The sequence below is a fragment of the Ursus arctos genome, unplaced genomic scaffold (assembly GCF_023065955.2).
Source record: "Ursus arctos isolate Adak ecotype North America unplaced genomic scaffold, UrsArc2.0 scaffold_19, whole genome shotgun sequence".
In the NCBI taxonomy this organism is placed as follows: domain Eukaryota; kingdom Metazoa; phylum Chordata; class Mammalia; order Carnivora; family Ursidae; genus Ursus; species Ursus arctos.
The window spans coordinates 15,130,062-15,151,162 of NW_026622863.1; the positions used below are offsets into that span (position 1 = coordinate 15,130,062).

The 21,101-nt window shown below is 43.8% G+C and overlaps 1 protein-coding gene across 1 annotated transcript; it reads left to right on the forward strand.

Annotated features, from left to right (window-relative positions):
* The first annotated feature begins 3,203 nt into the window (after window positions 1–3,203).
* Window positions 3,204–13,459, forward strand: GINS3 (GINS complex subunit 3). The gene is made up of 3 exons (XM_026494878.4): window positions 3,204–3,587; window positions 10,096–10,329; window positions 11,951–13,459. Exons 1-3 carry the CDS (start codon window positions 3,402–3,404, stop codon window positions 12,179–12,181), a joined length of 651 nt encoding a protein of 216 aa, XP_026350663.1. The 5' UTR covers window positions 3,204–3,401; the 3' UTR covers window positions 12,182–13,459.
* The last annotated feature ends 7,642 nt before the right edge of the window (window positions 13,460–21,101 follow it).

Here is a 21,101-nt window from a genome sequence, read left to right on the forward strand (position 1 = left end):
CTCCCCACTCAGTGGAAGAAATTTAGAAAGCACCAGTATTCAAAAGAACAGATTTTAAGCTGCTTGCGGTTTTAAGCTGTTCAAAAGAACAGATTTTAAGTCTGTGTGTGTCCCACGGTTCTAAGATTCTGCAGTCTTGAAATGATGACGTTGGGAAAAGTAGTGTTTTTTTTTTCTTCAGGGATCCAACAGACACCTTTGGAATACCGAAATTCTGTATATGGTAATATATTGAACATACTCTGAATATCGTAAATATGCTGAAATTCTGTCTAGTGCAATTCTGGTACATAGATTGATTGGCTGGGTAGTAAGGAACACAAGCTTTCAGAGAGAAAAGAAACATTCCTGGCTCTTAAAATAAAGGCTATAAACAGATCTATACTTGACAAACTATGTACCACTTGTGTCAAGTGAATTAATGCAATTAGTTAGCATCATAAGCTCAAACTTTAATTTCACTTTTTCTGGCTTACTCAGTAGTTCAAAAAGAGGAGAGATTAAATAGAGCAAAAATACACAAGAAGTGAATGAGTTTCATGGTGAGCCAAGACATCCCAGAAGAAAAACAAGGGTATCTGATTTTATCTTAAACACTGGCCTGTTACTTTAGTATTAAAATAGCTGTGGTATTTGAGTTTAGAGCCAATGGTCTCTGTACAAAAATAATGCCTTTCTTGGCACTGATAAATCATTAATCATCCATCTTAACAGTTTCAACATCAAAAATAGCTTACTGGCCTTGTCAGTAAATAACCTGCATTGCCTTCAATTAGACAAATTAACATATTCACTGCATCGACCCTACAGTCATTTCATCAAATTATAAATTTTGACTATGAGTTATGTTTACTTTTACATTGGATAGTATAGCAAACTGAACGTTTAAAATATGACAAAGTTAAAGACTCTCCTGTAACTACCTCTAAATAGAGGCCTAACTAAAGGTTCAAGGCTGGTTTCTCTGCAGGGCTGCAGACTTACCTGTCTAGTGGCTCCTGTACTCCATCATAAGTGCCATACTCAAACTCACCTGTTACTCCAAATTGCCCATATTTCTGTGCTCTGTATATCTGTTAGTGACATCTCCACTCATCTGGTGAACCAGGCTAAAAACTCGAATTATCTTTGACCCCTCTCTGCCCTTCACTTCCTATATCCAATTAGTTGCCAGGTATTGTCTAATGAATTTCCAAACTGATGTCCCTCAATCGAATCTCTCCCTTCTTCACCCCACTGCCAGAATTCTCTTCTTAAAGCTCAGATTTATGTTGTCACGTGCTCAAAAAATCTTACTTTTTTCTATTTCCAATGGAATAGTCTAAGGTTTTAGCACCCAAACTTTCTGCAATTTGGCCCTGATTCCCCCACCGCCTCTTGTTTCGATTACACCAGGATTTAATTCATAAAGGTGACTGCGTAATGACAGAGTGGTCAGTGCCCTTGAAAAGTTTTATTGCTCACCTTTCCCAAGAGAAGGGGGCACATCGTGCCATTCAAAGCCACACAGGGAAGTACCAGGGTCAGGAAGAAAGCAAAAGGAGTGAGAGGAGAGCATGACCCAGGGCCTCTATTGTGGTTTCAGTGAGAAGAAATGGGTGAGGCAGAGCAGGTCAATTTGATCGAGCTTAGGATGGGATAGTTTGAGTAATGTCAGTGGACTCTGGGCCATAAAATGTGTCTCTCATGGTCGAGTACTCAGCCCTGGGGTAATTTAGGGCAGGGGAACTGTTGCCTTGGTAAGAGTTAAAGGAAGTGGTTGGTGATATAGGCTTTCGACTGTTTGGTTAATGGAAGATGTGTTCACAGGCAAGTTGTTACTCTAGGAATTAGCTCACCCAAAGAGGGACAGCTGGGGGGGGGGGGGGCTAAGGCCACAAGATGTCACGGCATCTTAAAATGCAGGGAATAAGAAACATGACTAATATACATCTCCCTTCCCATGAACGCTTTGCTCATAGCTCTACTAACCCCAGAAAATGCCTTTCTGTATGAAGTTCCACAGTACATCTCTCAGCACTGCCGCTTTCCATAACTGTGACTGAATAGCACCCCAAGTCTGGTAGCATGGAACTGTTAACCTTAAACATAAAACTGCCAGTTATTTTCCAGCAAAAATAGGTTTATTCGGAAATAGCAGAAAATGGCCATCCAGGGCAAACAACCCATGGCAAAACCAAAGTCAAGACCAGAGAACACACGAGACTTCGCTCATTTATGGGGGAGCCGGGCAGTTGAAGAAGCTGTTATAAACAAGAAGTCCATTGGAGTAAAATGGGAGTTCAAAGTACAGTGGCTTCTCATTGGCTGAGTCGGGACTGTTTCTCATTGGCTGGGCCTTTGGAGGAAAGAAATCCTTTTTTCCTCTGGCTAAGGTAGTAAAATTGTATACATGTGCAAGATCCTTCTCTCCCTGTTGGATTTGCATTTGGCAATGAGTGGTAGGGCATGAGCGCTCCCCCTGCTGAATCTCCTGACTCCATTTTAGTGAGGTTTCTCTTTATTTTCACATCACCATGATGCCTTCCTTACCCCTCTCCCCCAACTAGACAAGCGATTGCACCTGACACAGATACCCATTCAATCTATAGGGTGGCTGGCAACATATGACGGCTATGACCCAAAGACAAACTGGGCCAATCAGATTTCCTCTTTTAAGGATTCAAATTAAGAGCCACAAAGGGAGATTTCCAGGGGATGGTAAGGTGAACTAGGAGGCCCTGAAGTAAACTCAGGACCTTTGTGAGCCAGACATAGCCTAGTGCTCCCCCCCTCCCCATCCCTTATCCACGTCAAAATACTACAAATAGTCCATAACTCTCTGGGGCTAGTGCGGGAGGTTTTGTTTTGTTTTAATGTTTCTTTGAAGTACGAAGATTAACAGATTCAGTGACAAAACTGTAGTAAATAGGTATGATTTGATCAGGCCTGAGACGGAGGCCACAATGATGCCCTTTTATAAGCCCCCAAACGTGTCGCAAAGTGTTTTTTAACTTCGTGAAAGCATTAAAGGCCCACATAAACAAAATCTAGTACAAATGCATCCGGCAACTTCAGTGGGCATTTCCAGCTCCTTTCTAAGGTTCCCACAGTGAGCTTACACTCTGCGGGATAGAAATCCTCGGGGCGGGGGTGGGGGGGTGGGTACTGCGCCCTGCCCCTGATCACGTGGGAACACGTCCGCAGGCTGTCGATTGCTTCTGCCTGGGCAGATCCGCCCGGATCGATTGCTCTAGTCTGACCCGTCCCCGGCGCGGGAAAAATTTCAATCCCGCCTGGCGGCCGCAGCGACCACCACAATCTTCACAACTCTCACCTGCCTCCGCTTTTTAGGCTTTTACATCCCGGACTCCCGGCATCACACGAGTGGAAGCAGAGAAGTTCAAGCCGCGGCCGCCGCCATGTCTGAGGCTTATTTCCGGGTGGAGTCGGGTGCGCTGGGGCCCGAGGAAAACTTTCTGTCCTTGGACGACATCCTCATGTCCCACGAGAAGCTCCCGGTGCGCACAGAGACCCCCATGCCTCGCCTCGGTGCTTTCTTCCTGGAGCGGAGCGGAGGGGCCGAGACTGACCACGCGATCCCTCAGGTAAGCCTTGAGACGCGAGCTCCCCGCGGAAAGACTGCAATTCCCGGTGGGCCTCGCGGCCGTGCCCCGACCGTGCTACCCCTGGGATTTGACGTTTTAGGGGGCAGCCGGGCCTTACGCACAAACGAGTTCTATCGGCCGGCCTCAGCGCGCTGAAGTAGTTTCTTAGCCTTCGCCTCTTGTGTGAAAACAAATTTATCCGAGGTGGTCTGATTCCATTTTTGAAGCTGTCCAAATTGAGCAGTGCCCCCACCCGCCCCGTCCTGTGTCGAAAGCTTAAGGATTGGCTGCTACTGACCACTTCAGGATCGGGGTTCTGATCACGTTTGTCTTAAAACGACAGCTCTGGGTTCTGTAAGAGGTTGTGATAACGTCAGGGAACCGCAAATTGCTAGATTCGTTCCTGCGCAATAATGATGGTATCAGACCGTCTACTGAGGGCTTTAGGGCGGGTGTGGATGGGGGGGGGGAGGAAACTTTCCCACCTATTACCCCTTTAATCCTTCAACGACCCTATAGTCAGATATGGTTACACGCTAGGAATCTGAAGCCCACAAAGGTTGTGTACCTTGCTCAGGGTCCCGCAGCAAATGGTGAGCTGGGGATTAGAGCCTGGACCTGTAGGACTTCACATGCCAGTTTGTCCCAGGAACGGGCTCTTCATGGTTATTTTGTTATTTCCTCTTTAACCTACCTTTTGTTTGGAAGGGTGTGTTAGCTTGGCGTGTTTGTTTTAATTTTTATCAAAGTAAGGCATATACAAAGTTTTAAAGGACAAATGGTACCAACAAAATTTACAACAAAAAATAGTGGGCCCTGCCTTGCTTTCCCCCACTTTTCCTTGGCAGCTCCACCCGGTCTTTCTACTTTTTAAATAGTTTATTCAAGATCGCCTCTGTGTTTTTAAATAATAGTCTTAAGCTTGTTTTTTTGGTTTGTAAAAAATTAAGGCATTATTTCTCAGCTTTGCATTATAGTAGATAAGGATTTTGTTCTGGGACACGCTGGTAAACAGAGATGCGCTGCCCGTACTTTACTCATATTGCCTCCGCTTTACCAAATGCCCTTTCTGTGTGCCATCTAGGTCACCGCATTGCATTTAGCGTCCCGTCTCCTTAGGCTGCTCTTGGCTGTGACGGTTTACCAGATTTTCCTTGTTTTTAATGACCATGACAGTTTTGTGGAGTGCCCGTCAGATAATTTGTGGAATGTTCCTCAACTGGGATGTGTCTGATGATTCCCTCATGGTTAGACTGCGGTGACAGGGTTTGAGGAGGAAGATCACAGAGGTGGAGTGCCGTTTTTATGGCATCCTATCAGGGGCTCATACTGTCAGCATGGCTTATCACATTGATAGGAACCCCGATCACCTGGCTGAGATAGCGTTTGTCAGAATTCTTCACCCTAAAGTTTTCCAGGGCGCCTGGCTGGCTCAGCTGCTGAAGTGTCCAACTCTTGACTTCTGCTCAGATCGTGATCTCAGGGTTGTGGGATTGAGCCCTTATGTGCTGGGAGTGAAGCCTGCTTAGGATTCTCTCCCTCACCCTCTGCCACTTCCCATTTCTCTCTCTCCCTCTCTCTCTCTTTTTCTCTCTCCCCCTTTCAAAAAAAAAAAAAGTTACTTTTTCCTACCTTTTCATACTGTTCTCTTTGGGAGGGAGCCCTTATGCACAGCCTCACGTGAGGCCTGGGGAGTTATGCTCTACTTCTTCGAGGGCGGTGTCTACATAAATTATTCGGAATTCTATGTGGGAGATTTGTGAGGAGGTTTTTAATGACATGTTTAATTTCATTCATAGATATAGGACTATTCAGATTTTTTATTTCTTCCTGTGGTTCTCTTGGTACATTGTTTTCTCCCCTAGGAATTTGACGATTTCATATACATTTCCAAATATAGTGGTATAAAGTTCAAAATATCCTTTTACTATCTTTCTGACATCTGTGGGATTATATTGGTGTCTTGATTTTTAGTCTCGATATGGAGAAATTATGCTCCTTTCATTAGTCTTGCTAGGAGTTTATCAATTGCATTAGTGTTATATTTTTTTCTTCAAAATTTTATTTAAATTCTAGTTAGTTAACATGCAGTGCAATATTAATTTCAGGAGTAGAGTTCAGTGATTCATCACTTACATACAACACCCAGTGTCCCCACAACAAGTGCCCTCCTTAATGCCCATCACCCATCTGGCCCATTCCCCACCTGCCTCCCTCCATCAACCCTCAGTTTGTTCTCTATAGTTAAGAGTCTCTTATGGTTTGTTTCCTTCTCTCTCTGTCTCTTTTTCCCCCTCGCATATGTTCATCTGTTTTATTAGTCTTTTAAAAGAACTCACTTACAGCTCTGTCAGTTTTCTCCTTTGTACCTTTGTTTTCTAGGTCATTAGTTCTTATAATTAGTTCTTTCCTGCTACTTTATTTAGATTTAATTTTCTATTGTTTCCCATGCCCACAACCCTGCCCATGCATTTTGAGATGGGTCCCAAAGTCATTGATTTTTCAGCCTTCCTTTATGCATTTTTTTAGTTCTACATTTCCTCAGAGCACAGCTTTTTATTGCATTCCACAAGTTTTGATTTGTCGTATTTTATTTTCATATCAATGAGTTCAAAATAATTTCTAATTTCTATTGCGATTTCTTGTTTGACTCATGGTTATTTAGAAGACCAGTGCTTAATTCCAAACATGTTGGTATTTTGCTCTTCATCTTCTTTGTTTTTGATTTCTGGTTTAATTCATTCCACTGTGGCCAGAGAATGTAGTCCGAAAGATTTCAGTCTTTTGAAAGTTAAGGCTTGTTTTATACTGCAGCATAAAATCAATTTAACCATTCTGTACGCACTTGAACAGGTGTGTGTGTTACGAAGTCATGGTGTGTGATAAATAATGTAAGTTAGGTCAAGGTTGCTATTTGTTTTATTGAGATCTTGTATATCCGTACTGGGTTTTTTGGCTATTATTTATCTAAACAGGTATGCCAAAGTCTCCCACTATGATTATAGATTCGTCTATTTCTCCTTTTACTTCTGTCAGTTTAGACAGATACGTATCTTTTTCTTGTGGATATGATGACCCTTTTATTATTGTCAAATGTCCCCTTTATCTCTAGTATGCTCTTTCTTTTTTTTTTTTTTTAAAGATTTTATTTATTTATTTGACAGAGAGAGACAGCCAGCGAGAGAGGGAACACAAGCAGGGGGAGTGGGAGAGGAAGAAGCAGGCTCCTAGTGGAGAAGCCTGATGTGGGGCTCGATCCCATAACGCCGGGATCACGCCCTGAGCCGAAGGCAGACGCTTAACGACTGAGCCACCCAGGCGCCCCTAGTATGCTCTTTCTTTTGATTACTATCTGCATGACATTTTTTCAATCTTTCTGTGTCTTTCTGTTTTAGATTTATCTCTTTTAAGCAGCATATAATTGGGTTTTGTTTTTATTTGGTTAGACAATTTTCTAATTGTATTTAATTTGTTTACATTTAATTTAATTATTGATAAATTTTGTTTATTTTTGCCTTCCTAGTATTTACTTTGTGTCCTGCATTTCCATATTTATTTCTGGGATCATTTTCATTCTCCCTTCAAGATTTCCTTACTTTGTGTCTTGTGGTGATAAATTCTCCATTTCTGCCTGTACACAGGGTCCCCAAGACGAATCCCTGGTTTGATTATTCACTAAGAGAACTCAAAGGACTCAGCATACAGTCATTCTTATGTTTAAATTCTAATACAATAAAAGGATACAGAGTAAAATCAGCCAAGGAGAAAGGGTGTGAGGAATGAAGTTTGCAGAAAGCTGGACACAAGCTTCCAAGAGTCCTGTCTCACTGAACTCACACAGGATGCATTGAATTTCTCCCATAATGTATTATGACAACATGTGTGAAATATCTGTGTACCAGGGAAGCTCATTAGAGACTCAATACCCAAGGTTTTATTGAGGGCTAGTTACATAGGCACTCTACGTAACATATACCAATATTCCAGGCTCCCAGAAGGAAAGCAGGTATTCAACATAAACCACATTGTGCAAACTGTTCAAGCACAGTGAGGCACTCGTATCCATTCTGAGAATAGTGGGAACGCTCCTGAAATTCAGGTTCCGGGACACCCACCAAGGACCAACTTTGCAAGCAGGCCCTTCTAAAGGAGGGCAGTCTTGGGCTTGCTATGTTAACTTTCTGCCCACTTCCTGTGTGAAAATGTCTTTATTTCCCCTTTGCTTTTAAAGAATATTTTCACTGGGTATAGATTTTTAGATTTGCAGTTAATTCAGGCCTTTTTAAAAGATATCATTTGAGGGCACCTGGGTGTCTCAGTCAGTTAAGCATCTGCCTTTGGCTCAGGTCGTGATCCTGGGGTCCCTGGGATTGAGCCCCACATTGGGCTCCCTGCTCAGCGGGGAGTCTGCTTCTCTCTTTGCCCCTCCCCCCACTTGTACTCTTTCTCAAATAAATAAAATGTATTTAAAAATAAATAAAATAGGGGCGCCTGGGTAGCGCAGTCGTTAAGCATCTGCCTTCAGCTCAGGGTGTGATCCCAGCATTCTGGGATCGAGCCCCACGTCAGGCTCCTCCGCTGGGAGCCTGCTTCTTCCTCTCCTACTCCCCCTGCTTGTGTTCCCTCTCTTGCTGACTGACTCTCTCTCTGTCAAATAAATAAATGAAATCTTTAAAAAATAATAATTAAATAAATAAATAAATAAATAAAATAAAAGATGTCATTCCATTTTCATTGTTTTGTGTCTTCCATCATTTCAGTCGAGAGGTTGGTTTTGACTCTTCTAGCTCTTTTTGTAAAGGAGATGTGTTCTCACCCCCACCAGCAGTGCCTTCTGAGATTTTCTCTAGGTCTTCATTTTTCAGCAATTTGATTAAGATGTGCTGAGTTGTGGTTTTATTAGTATTTATCCTATTTGGTGTCATAATGTTCTTTGCATCTGTGATTTTATAACTCTTTAATTTTGGAAAATCCCATGACCATTGTCTTTTCAGATACTACCTTTGCTTCAATCTATTTCTCCTCTCTTTCTGGGCTTCAAATTACATGCAGGTTAGACTGACTTACTTTCTTTCTTTCTTTCTTTCTTTCTTCCATATTCCATATGTCTTTCATGCTCTTTTCTGTATTTTCTTTCTGTGCTTCAGTTGGATATTTTCTGTTCACCGTTTTTTCAATTCATGACCCTCTATCTGTGTCATATCTGGTAAGCCAGTCAAATATGACTTAACCTATCAAGTTCTTTTTTTTTTTAAGTGGGGAGGGGCAGAGGGAGAGGGAGAATCCCAACGGAGGGCTTAATCTCACAACTCTGAGATCATGACCTGAGCCAAAATCAAGAGTCAGATGCTTAACCAACTGAGCCACCCACGTGCCCCCCCCCATTGAGTTCTTAAAGTTCAATTCTTGCGTTGATCTGGAATTTCCATTTGATTTTTTAAAATTTATTTTAAAGTTGGTGCCTACTTACTCTTGATATTTGGTACAGAAATTGAACTTAGGAGTGCCTGGGTGGCTCGGTCGTTAAGCGTCTGCCTTCGGCTCAGGGCATGATCCCAGGGTCCTAGGATCGAGCCCCACGTCGGACTCCCTGCTCCGCTGGGAGCCTGCTTCTTCCTCTCCCACTCTCCCTACTTGTGTTCCCTCTCTTGCTGGCTGTCTCTCTGTCAAATAAATAAATAAAATCTTAAAAAAAAAAATTGAACTTAATTGTCTCTTTTTTTCTCAAATCTTGGTCCCTTATGTTCTGGCTGCTTTGGCAGCCTTGAACTCAACATTTGTCTCCTCAGCCCAGGCAGGTTGGCAGAAAGCTCTGCTCACACACACTGCAAAGCCACTCCCACCTTGTGCAACAGTTCTGCTCTGTGAGAGTTCTATGCTGTTGTTGCCTCCTTTGACTTAGTTAGGTTTGACTTTTATTTTTTTGGATATTTCTCTTAATTTCGGGTCTATCGTGTCCAGCTCACTATATTTTCCAATTCTGTTAAGGCTTTAAAAATATAGAGAGATTTATCTTTTCTGTCATCTCTGAAGCTATGAAGTGGGATACAGAGGGGCTGTGGTCTGAGCTCAGGCTGATACTGTTTTTCCTCATAGTCCCCAGCACCCAGGGTGGTGCTTCTTAGCACATAGCAGGCCCCCAATAAGTGTATGTGAGGAATAGATGTTGAATATTCAAAGAAAGCAGAAATGTTTATTATATTTCTCAAGTGTCTGCGATTGGAAGTTTTTGTTTATGTGAGTTAGAAAACTTTCCCTTTATACCACATTTTTGTTCTGTATTATGCTTTTGTTGAATAAATCCATTTCTCTCGCCATTCCATCATGACATAAAACTTCAGCCCCTACAGTTCAGTTTTTCAGGTCACAGCCAGATCTGCATGTGATAGCCCTGCCCCCAAAGAGAAAAGGCAACACTGATATTTGCCCAGGGCATGTGTATTTCCTTTCTGCCACACACATTTACTATGTGATTTATTTTTAAAATCTGCTTTCTTGTCTGATGCAGGGCTCAAAGCTTGAGCTCCCCTTGTGGCTGGCAAAGGGACTTTTTGACAACAAGCGGCGGATCCTTTCCGTGGACCTTCCCAAGATCTACCAACAAGGTTGGAGGACGGTGTTCAGTGCCGACGCCAACGTGGTGGACCTGCACAAGCTGGGGCCACACTTCTACGGGTTTGGCTCTCAGCTCCTGCATTTCGACAGTCCGGAGAATGCAGACATTTCCCAGTCTCTGCTACAGGCAAGTGATTGATGTGAAAACCTAGGGCTCTGCACGTGCCTCAGGAGCCAGCGTGGCAGCCACCAGACTTCACTGTTACCCAGGGAAGTGTATCATTTACACAGTTTATTCGTTTTTCCACGTCAGCCGACAATTAGAGTGTGTTTGCCGATTATATACATACTTCAAAATGATTGGTCTGCAGCTCTTCATATTTGCTTGTTAAGACTTGGGACTAACAGGAAGTCCTGGAAGTAAGAAAGGGGTGTTGGTTGATCACGGGGGACAGGCACTCAGATGCACCAGCCCAGCCCCGGACTGGCCTGAGGGCTCCTGTCAGAATGCGTATGCTACTTGTTCCCTTCCCTTGCTCTGGGGTTAAGACGCAGCTCTGCCAGGTACTCACAGAGTGATCTGGTCAAGCTACTTGACCTCTCTAGGCTTCTCGGTTTTTCACCTGTTAAATGGAGATATAATAGTGCCAAAATTATGGCATCGCAGTGACATTACGTCGTGCTGTTTTATACTATCACGTTCCGTGGACGAAACAGTGTTATACACATACTACCATCCTTTAGATACGACCGTACTTTAACTTTTTATTCTGCTAGTATTAGAAGAAACCACCTTTTCTACCTCTTGTTTTACTCCCTCATTTCCAGCTTTATAAGAACTGGTGGCTGAAGACACGTTTTTCTCCCTGGACCACGCACATGCCCTCCGTCAGGCTCAAGGATTGTTTGGCCTAACGTGTACCGGTGCTGTTTTTAATGTGGGTAGTAAAGGAAAACTTCGTTGCTATCCATTCAGATAAAGAAGTCAATGCACTATAGCCTATAGACAGTTGGAGCTTTGGAAACTCTTGTGAGCAGAAAGCTAAAAATGAGGAGGACTGTTTGACTTACAGTGTCTCCAGGACATGTTCCTGAACTGGAGCACTGCCCTTTGCTAGTGAGTTCCGTGTTTTCTTTTCCCGTCACGGCTTTGAAGTCCTATAAAGTTGCTGATACATAAGGTCACATCGCCACGAGGCGGTGGAAGAAACTGAAGCAGGGGCTTGTGGCTTGGTCTTGGAGCCCTGGGGAAGAATGACACCCCTAGATCACATGTGTCTCTGTCCTGCTCTCAGACTGGAAAAAGTAGAAAATGCGTTCAGTTAGATCGGGAGTCTTCTCTGGTTGAAACCTGTCTGCACGTGTCACAGTACATTATTATGGCCTTTGTCACTAACAACAATAACGGGTAATGCTTTTCGAGGGGCTTCCTCTTGCCAGCCATTTGCGAGATGCTCTACATGTGTTCCTTCAATGGTTTCCATAACAGCCCATTGGATTTTCCTAATAGTCCATTTCACAGACGGGGAAATCAAGGTGTGCCAATGTGATATAACTTCAAGTGGTAAAGTCGCCTCAGACCTCCTTCCTGCTGAGTCCTAGACCAAACTTTCCCTTCGTGACATTTAAATGTTCCGGGATGGGGCACCTGGCTGGTTCAGTTGGTGAAGCGTGCAACTCTTGATTTCAGGGTTGTGAGATGGAGCCCCGCTTGAACTTGGTGTAGAGATTACTTAGGAATAAAATCTTTAACATCAACATGTTCAGGGATAAAAATGGATCTGATTTCTCACTCCCTTCTCCTTCAGACGTTCATTGGACGTTTTCGCCGCATCATGGACTCTTCCCAGAACGCTTACAATGAAGACACTTCAGCACTGGTAGCCAGGCTGGACGAGATGGAGAGGGGCTTATTTCAAACAGGACAGAAAGGACTGAACGACTTCCAGTGTTGGGAGAAGGGGCAGGCTTCTCAGATCACAGCCTCCAGCCTCGTTCAGAACTATAAGAAGAGAAAACTCACTGACATGGACAACTGAAGGCCAGAAGAACACAGAAGTGCTCCCGGTGGAGTGAACCACTCTGTGTGTCCTTGATAGGAGCCTCGTTGACCTTGTATAGGACCAGAACCGTGTCCCATGTCATGGCTTATTTCCTGCAGCAGTCCCGGGAGTGGTACCATCTGGTTGGGAAAGGACATGCGGGAGGGTGTCTCTGGCCTATAAGGCATATGAGACTGTCCCACCCTGCTGACCCACCAGCCCAGGCCTACTTAACCCATGAACCCCCAGCCAGGGAGAAACCAAAGTCCTTCATAAAGAAGTGGATAATACGTGCATCACAGTACAGTTGGAACTGGGGTCCCTTGTGCCCAGGAGTGTGATAGCCTCCGATGTCCAGTTTCACTAGCTCCAAAGGACAGGTACAAATGGGCCATCTTCGCCTGCTCACAAATGTTCTCTTGAGCTTACTTGCCCCATCTTTCTCGTGGTTGGTCAGAGGACAGCACCCCCAGGATGCCAGCCTTACTTATGTTCTGTGCCTGTGGGGAATTACCCCAATTTCCAAAGACAGTTGCCAAGAATAAAGAAGAAAAAGGAGAAGGCAGATGAATGGAGGGGCTTTTACTAAAAGGAAGGCATTGCTTTCCTTCTCTGTCATCGGGGCTTTAGGGTCCGGGCGTCACAGCACTCTGCAGTCAGCCTGGAGGGGAAATGGTTAACCCGAGCCTGGCTTTTGTCTTGAGATCTTCAGAGCCACCTGCACAGCAGTTCCTTCCCTCCCTAGAAAAGCTGTCAGGGAGTCATCTGGAATCACAAAGTAGTTATTAAAGGGTGTTAAGCAGCCCTTTTTACAGTGAAAGCTGGACTTTAGAGTTGCTGGTTAGGAAGGGCCCTATTTGAGAAGCTTCATAGGACAAATGTAAGTAGGCAGAGACCTTGACTGTGTTTTTCCTCTTCAGTAAATTCGGCAGCATTATTACTAGAGGATTCCTGGCCGTTTACTGAGGATCTGTTTCAGCAAGCACAAGCTCTTCCCCGGAGACCAAGGCGGAAACCTCTGGCTGAGTAAGACGCATCGTTCCCTGCAGGCCACCCTGTGTGAAGGGTGGTTGTCTCCGAGCCCACTTCCCACAACGAGTGACAATTGTCTTTGTCATTAGAAATTATAGAGGGATTTGGGTATCCAGATTGTGCAGATATCTCCCTGCAAACTTAGAATGCCAGAACGGCTTTTAAAATGCATGTTTCATGATGGAACCAGTGTTTTTATAATTTGACTTTGGTGCTAAATAAATGATCCGTTTTGCACATGAATACATTCTGTACAAGTACTATTTCTGTAACTCGAGTACTACAGATGATCAGACAGTGATCAGAGAATTTTGTCTTTGATCGTATTCGACAATAATGCCCAACTAAATCTGAGTTTTAGTGGCTGCTTTTCTGTTTGCACCAGACTCATGAATATGAGGGATGTTCGTGTAGGAATGAGATGTGTCCCAGAAAGGTGGGCCTTCCATCGCCAGCACAGCATTTACATATAGCCAGGGCCCCAGAGACGATTCATAGTCAGTGAGAAAGCGTATTATTTCTTCTTTGGATTTACAGTTTTCACAGATAGCTTTGTATTTAAAGTCCGTCCTAAGGCTGCTGCCATTTTTTTTCTCTATTAGGAAAAAAAAAAAATTGAGTCACATGCAGGGAATATGTGGGTATGCATGTGCAGAATTTAGTCCCTGTTTTACATTTTGAACAGATTATTATAAGTAGCTTTTGAAACCTATTTCCAGTTACAAGGTTGCCTTCAAGGCTTTCAATTACTACCCCTTTCCCCTGCAGTCCTCCCCAAATCAGGCTTATCACTATTTGATCCCTTCAAAGAGGTGAATTTTTCAAAATGAGTCCACAAATGACTCAAATAGCAAATGACTCTTAATCAAGCGGGGAAATGTGTATCCTTTCCCCTTAAGGCTCTGTTCCCAGGTAACTCTGGCCGTAACTGCATACAAAGACCTCACCATATTCAGCTTTTCCCTGGGACCATGTGGGCTGCCAGGGGAGTGGGGCAAGTCTTGGTCTCCTGGGTCGGTCCCTCCTGCTCTCCTTGACCTCTGAACTTTGGATGGCCCCAGGCTCTGTCCTTGGGTCTCTCCTAGCCATTCTCATTCCTGAGGGCATCTCATCCCATCTCAAGCTTTAAATACCATCTAGTGCTGTTGATTACCCAAAGTTCCATCTCCAGCTCAGACCCTTCCCTCCAATTCCAGACTTGGATGCAGCCACCCGCTTGACATTTCTACTTCAACATCTGACCTAACGTGGCTGAAATGGGACTAATCTTCCTCAGTCTGCTCCTCCTATAATCTTTCTCTTCTCTGTTTCTGACAACGCCATCCTTCCCTGTTGCACGGGACAAAAACCTAGGTGCCTCCTTGGCCCTGCCCTTCCCTCCTGTCTTTTGGGTCTCCCTTCAAATCACCTGCACAATCTGACCGTGTCTTCCCCACCTCCAGTCTTGCACTGGATGGTTGTGGTTGCCTCTCAACTGCCCCCCTGCAGCGACCCTCCCCCCCTACGTTGAGACTTCTCACCGTAGCAGCCTGAATGGTCTTGTTTAGAAATAAATCAGATCTTATTCATTCTCAGCTCAAAACCCTCCCATCTCCGAGAAAAAGGTCATTCCACCATCCCAGTCCTTTTAGTTTAAAAAAGTTCACTTAGCCCCAGTGATCTGGTATAGAAATTTTTTAATCTATTTTTTTAAGATTATTTATTTATTTTAGAGAGAGGGTGAGCAGGAGGAGGGGCAGAGGGAGAGAATCTCTAGCAGACTCCACACGGAGCACGGAGCCCGATGGAGGGCTCAATCCCAAAACCTTGAGATCATGGCCTGCGCCGAAATCAAGAGTCTGATGCTTAACCGACTGTGCCACCCAGGCGCCCCTGGTGCGGAAATTTTTTAATGCTTCTGTAGCAGAAGTAATTTGTTTCTTATTTTAAATAAAAATTTCACCTTCTGCCTAAAAGATTTCTCAGTATCTTGCAGAGTTTCTCATTAATCTCTCAGCACCACTGGACCTGGGAAGTTTCTGGAACACTGCTTCTGAAGTAGTGCAGTTAGAATTCAGAAGTACTGAGTGACTTGCTCAGGTCAGTCTACTGTGAGTCTGTCTGTTCTCTTCTGTTCCCCCATCATTCAAAAACCCCCAAAAGAGCTCTTCATCTTTATGCTTGAAACAGTCGTGCTTAAATGAAAATATAATATTTTACACATCTTAACAAAAGCAAATAACTATGCAGAGGCCGTATGTGTATTTCAGAAAGCAAATATCTTTGTGTTTAAAAGAAAAATCTATACCTGAAGGAACTTGTTGAACAAAATGTAGGATGGATGCTTAACTGTAAGAACCTTAATCTTAAAATCCTTACCGAGTATGGGTAAGCTGAAATTTTTAATTCAGATACACACAGATAATTTCTAAAAGACAAATACCCTAAAACCTGAAGAAAAGTGTCTGAATTTGGAGTTCTGTTGCTCACTCTTGATATCACTATTTTGAATGAGCAGTAAAGCTCTGATCCTGAATGAATGTGACTAGAATGTATACGAATCAAGGGGAAGCCCGAGACAATGTATAACTCCCTCTCCTGCTGAGAGCAAATGATTAACAAAGGCCACAGGCCCCGCCTGCTTTTGTTTGAGCTCATTTTGTTGATTTTTCCAGGCTTGGGCATTGATGTCTAGCACAGGGACACTGAGACACAGCTCACTTGCCTGGCAACCTTCCTTAGGACACGAGCATTCTCCTTCTGGGGTACCCTCTCCCATTGCCTGTGCTGTGGTCTAGGGGAAGCTACATATGGGGCTGCCCTCTGAAGCCAGAGGTCTCCTTTGTCTACTCTTCGGAGATCAGAGTCAAGTCAACTGAGGGGGCACCATCCCACTACACCTTTTGTATTTGGGAGTAGTAGAGATTTCTACGGCAGTTGTGAAGTGTAGCATAGAGAGGCGCCCTGTATCCTTCACCCAGCGTTCCCCCCCCATCTTACGTAACCGTGTGCATTTATTAACCAAGCCACAGGCTTTATTCACGTTTCACTAGTTTTTCCACTAATGTCCTTTTCCTGCTCCAGAATGCAATTTAAAATCCTCCATTGCATTTAGGGGGCAATCGTTTTTTCAAAGCAAAAAGAACATCAGACTCTTCCGAATGTTAATTTCAGGAGTTTAGCTTATTGGGAACGTTTCATTGCCTTGATGTAGGTCGGGGCGGCCAGCTAGGGGCCTGGTAGGCTTTGCCCAGGAGCAAACTGCTGGTTAGCTCCTCAAGAAAGCAGAGTATTTGCTTTTCACCTGAAAATGTCGTTCCCTGGTACTTGGATCTGATGGGAAAGGGGCTCTCTGATTTTACTTGAAGCTTTTCGCATTCTCTCTCTGACAGCAATAACATGATTTTCTCCCCTTTCCCTCTGGCACATACTAGCTAATTTTCTTTGTCTCTAAATGAGTTTAAAAAGAGCACAGCTTTATACCAGCATTATTAACAAGTGTCAGGACAGCTCTGAAAATAGTGCCTGGGAACTGCTGTTTCAGAATCCATAAAGGGAGCACACAGAACCAGCTAATCCTTGCAAACATCTCCCACCTATGCCCAATTAAAAAAAAAAAAAATCCCAGAGTTTTAAATCTTTATGACATTCTCTGCTCCTGTATCACCCTTGAAAGTTTATTTGATTCCCACACAATTTCTGTGACTCCCTTTGTGCAATGAACATTCTTCCCTGAGGACAGTTTCTTTTCTTTGGCTGCAGAACAGCAAATGAGTGGCTAAGGAATATAGATTCAAGTGCACCCAGTGAGACAGGTCAGGTAAGGGGGGTGTGATTTATTGAAGGGAACGCGTGTTGAAGATGCACGTTGACGCTCGAAGACTGGAAACAGAAACCAGTAATAAGAGTCGGCATTTGCCAGAACCATCGTTTGGGAGAGGTGACAACAGTTGCTCCCAGAGAGTGGCCTTATCTTAATGGGAACAAGAAGGCTTGGCACTCGGCTATCTTGTAGGCTCAGGAGCAAAACACTTAACAAAACTTTTCAAAAGACACTGTCATTTTCTAATTTAACATTAGAAATGTTCACATCGTGTTCATGTCTTTAAGATTCCAGATAAATATTAAGTAATGTGCCTCTTTTCAAATCATTGAGAAGTCCAGGAGAGGTTTTCTTGGGTTCTGAGCCAGCTCAGGCCTTGATCCACGTTTCAGAGGATTCTCCTGGCTGAATGTCCGGATCATTTCAAAGATCTTTAGGGGGAGCTGTCCGTATACCATGATACATCATGTTTATGTCTGGTCAGCAGTGAAAATTAAGTTCCGCAATGTTTAAGGCATTTTTCAAAAGACACTGATAAAAACTGACAAACCTCACTGCATTTTGAGAGACTAGTTGTCTCCATAAACTGTTCTGATTTTAAAAGACTTTTCTGCCACTGCGATAAGACAGAGAAACCATAGGGAAAAATGTGTCAGGTTACGTATTTGTATTTGTCGAGAGAGCAGGGTGTAGCTGAGTTACATGGAGATGGGGGGATTGTCTCGCTTAATGACAGCGGAAGCATACCCACGTCCTTCCATGTCGCCCAGGAGATGCGGCAAGGTTCCGTGGGGACCCGCACCGCACAACAGATCTCTCAGGAAAGAGGTGATGTCTTCAGGTCTTCAGGCCCCTGACATGGTCATTAACTCTGGGGAGCCAAAGAAAGAGAACGAACGTAGGGGTGGCTTCTTGATAGCGTTCTCCACGGGACCCCTTTGTTTAGTGATTCCACCCCTGTTCCTTCCCAGAAATGTAATGGTTGGGAGATGGCTGCCTGATGACCCACTCATTCTCTGTCTGACTTGGGCCGAAGTGCAGGAAGGCGCAGCCTGAAGAGTTCTCGTGATCTTGGGGGCAGTGGGGGCGCTGGGTCAGTCACAGTTCGCCATCTGGCTCTTTCCTCCTGGCTCAGGGGTCTTTCCTGGTGCCTCTTCTTACCAGCCTTCAGCCTCCACTCTGGGTTCTGTGCCCGGACTTTGTTTTAGAAGCAGTGACACACCTGCTTCTTCCAAATTCTTTCCCCAAATAACCAGATGTTGGAATAATGGAGTGTTTCTTTTTTTTTCTTTCTTTCTTTTTTTAAGATTTTATTTATTTATTTGATAGAGAGAGACAGTCAGTAAGAGAGGGAACACAAGCAGGGGGAGTGGGAGAGGAAGAAGCAGGCTCCCAGCAGAGGAGCCCGATGTGGGGCTCAATCCCAGAACGCAGGGATCACGCCCTGAGCCAAAGGCAGACGCTTAATGACTGAGCCACCCAGGCGAGTGTTTCTTATCAGATCACCCTAAATTGGCGGCTGTGATGCGGTAGCTTAGAGCCAAAGGGGCCCGTGAGGATTAACTAGTACAGGCTGTAAAAAATACTTGTTTTTTTTTTAAGTAATCTTTGTACCCAAGGTGGGGCTCGAACTCATGACCCTGAGATCAATAGTTGCATGCTCTACCGATTGGGCCAGCCGGGCGCCCCTGTAAAAAATACTTTTTATCATGTTATATTTACATGTCAATACGTGTAAACATATCTTTAGATTATGAAGTATTGCAACATGAACACCCGTGAACGTCCACTCATTTAAGTTCTGGAACATAATCAATGCTTCTGGGTTCCTTCTGCATGGTGTCCCAGCTGCCCCCCACCCCAGAGGAACTACTATCCTGGATTTTATGTTTATGACTCCCTTGCATTATACATCTAATGAATATATTGTTTTGGTTTGGTTTCAAACTGTGTCAAATACCACGCTGCATGCACCTTGCCTCTCTTACTCAATTTTGCGTTTGAACTTCCAGCCACCCTAGTGCAGCTCCTTGTTACTGCTGAACGACATCCTATTGTGGGAACATGCCATGATTTCCAGAAGCCTTCTCTCATCATCGGACATTTGGTTCACGTCCCACAAATATTGTCACCGTGCACATTCTTCGACACATCTGGGTCATTCATTTGAGAGTTTCTCCTGGGTGAGTTTCATCCAAGAGTGAAATTGCTGGCTTGTGAGCTCTTTGGGTGCTTGACCTCACAAGATAGTGCCGAAAAGTACCGATCTGCTCTCCAATCAGCTGTGCTAAGAGTCCTCACTGTTAGAGCTCCTAACTTTTGCCGATTTAATGGGTATAAAATAACTCATTGTGATGCTGATTTGCGTTTTGCTCAACACTGAGGTTGATTTTTTTTTTTTCATATGTTCACTGGCCGTTCTTATTTCCTCCCTCCCCCTTTCTCTGAAATGTCTTTTTATGTATCTTGCCTATTTTCTACTAGGTTCTTTGTCTTCTCCTTACTGATCTATAGGACTATTCTGGATACTGATCCTTTGTCGGTTATCCGTGTTGCAAAAATATCTCTCAGTTTGTGACCTGTCTTTTAATCTTTGTTGTATCTGTTGATGAATAGAAAAGTTCTTCACCTACTTTAATAGAAGAGAGAATAGGCACAAAGATGTGATAGGAATTCCTGAGTATAAAAGTGTCACTATAGAAGAATGAAGTTGGACCCTTACCTAACTCAAATTTAACTCAAAATGGATTAAAAATCTAAACATAAGACCTAAAAGTATAAAACTCCTAGAAAAAAAAGCATAGGGAAAATCTTGATGATATTGGATTTGGTAATGATTTCTTGGATCTGACACCAAAAGCCCAGGCAACAGAAGCAAAAATAGGCAAATGGACTACATCAAACGCGAAGCACTTCTGCACATCAAAGGAGATAATCAACAGCATGAAAAGGAAAACACAGAATGAGAGAAAATATTTGCAAATCACGTATCTGAGGTGGAGTTAATGTTCCGAATATATAACCAAGTCCTACAACTCAACAACAGCAAACCAACCCGATTAAAAGTTGGGCAGAGGACTGCATAGACTTTTCTGTAAAGATGACATACACATGGCCAACAAGCGTGAAAAGATGCCCAACATCCCTACTCATCAAGGAAATGCTAATCAAAGCCGCAGCGAGAGAGCACCTCACCTCATCAGGATGGCCACTGTCCAAAAAAACAAAAAAACAGAAAACAACAATTGTTGGTGAGGATATGGAGACATTGGAGCTCTTGTGTGCTGTTGGTGTGAATGTAGAATGGTGCAGCCACTGTGGAAAACAGTATGAAGTTTCCTCAAAACATTAGAAATGGAACTGCGACACGATCCAATAATCCTACTTCCGGATATATACCCCAAAGAACTGAAAGCAGGACTTTGAAGCGGTATTTGCATACTCACGTTCATCGCGGCATTGTTCCCAAAAGCCACGAGCTAGAAGCAACTCAAGTGTGTATGGATGGATGGGTGGATAAGATGTGGTTTATGCAGACAGTGGAATATTATCCAGCCTTAAAAACAAAGGAAATTCGTAGCCCTGCTACAACGTGGATGAACCTCAAGGACATCATGGTGAGTGAAATAAGCCAGTCGCAGACAGACACGCACTTCTTTGAGATATCTAAAATAGTCAACCTCGGGGGCGCCTGGATGGCTCAGTTGGTTGGGCATCTGACTTTGGCTCAGGTCATGATCTCGGGATCCTGGGATCGGTCCCACCATGCCCCCGGCTAAGCGGGGAGTCTGCCTTTCCTTCTGACCCTCCGCCTGCTCTTTCTCTCTCTCAAATAAGACAAATAAAATATTTTTAAAAATTAAAAAAATAAAATAGTCAAATTCTTAGGCAGTAGAATGGTGGTTGTCAGGGGCTGGGGCACAAGGAATGGGGAGTTGTTCGGCCCTATAGCGTTTCAGTTTGCAAGATTCAACAGTTCTGGAGCTCGGTGGCTCAGCAATGTGAATATGCATCGTGCTACTGAACTATACACTTAAAAGTGGTTAAGATGGTAAGTTTTATGCTATATATTTTTAACCACAA

Coding starts and splice junctions, on each gene's coding strand:
- GINS3 (XM_026494878.4), top strand. CDS start 3,402: ATGTCTGAGGCTTATTTCCGGGTGGAGTCGGGTGCGCTGGGGCCCGAG. Junction 3,588..10,095: donor CTGACCACGCGATCCCTCAG/GTAAGCCTTGAG, acceptor TGTCTGATGCAG/GGCTCAAAGCTTGAGCTCCC. Junction 10,330..11,950: donor TTTCCCAGTCTCTGCTACAG/GCAAGTGATTGA, acceptor CTTCTCCTTCAG/ACGTTCATTGGACGTTTTCG.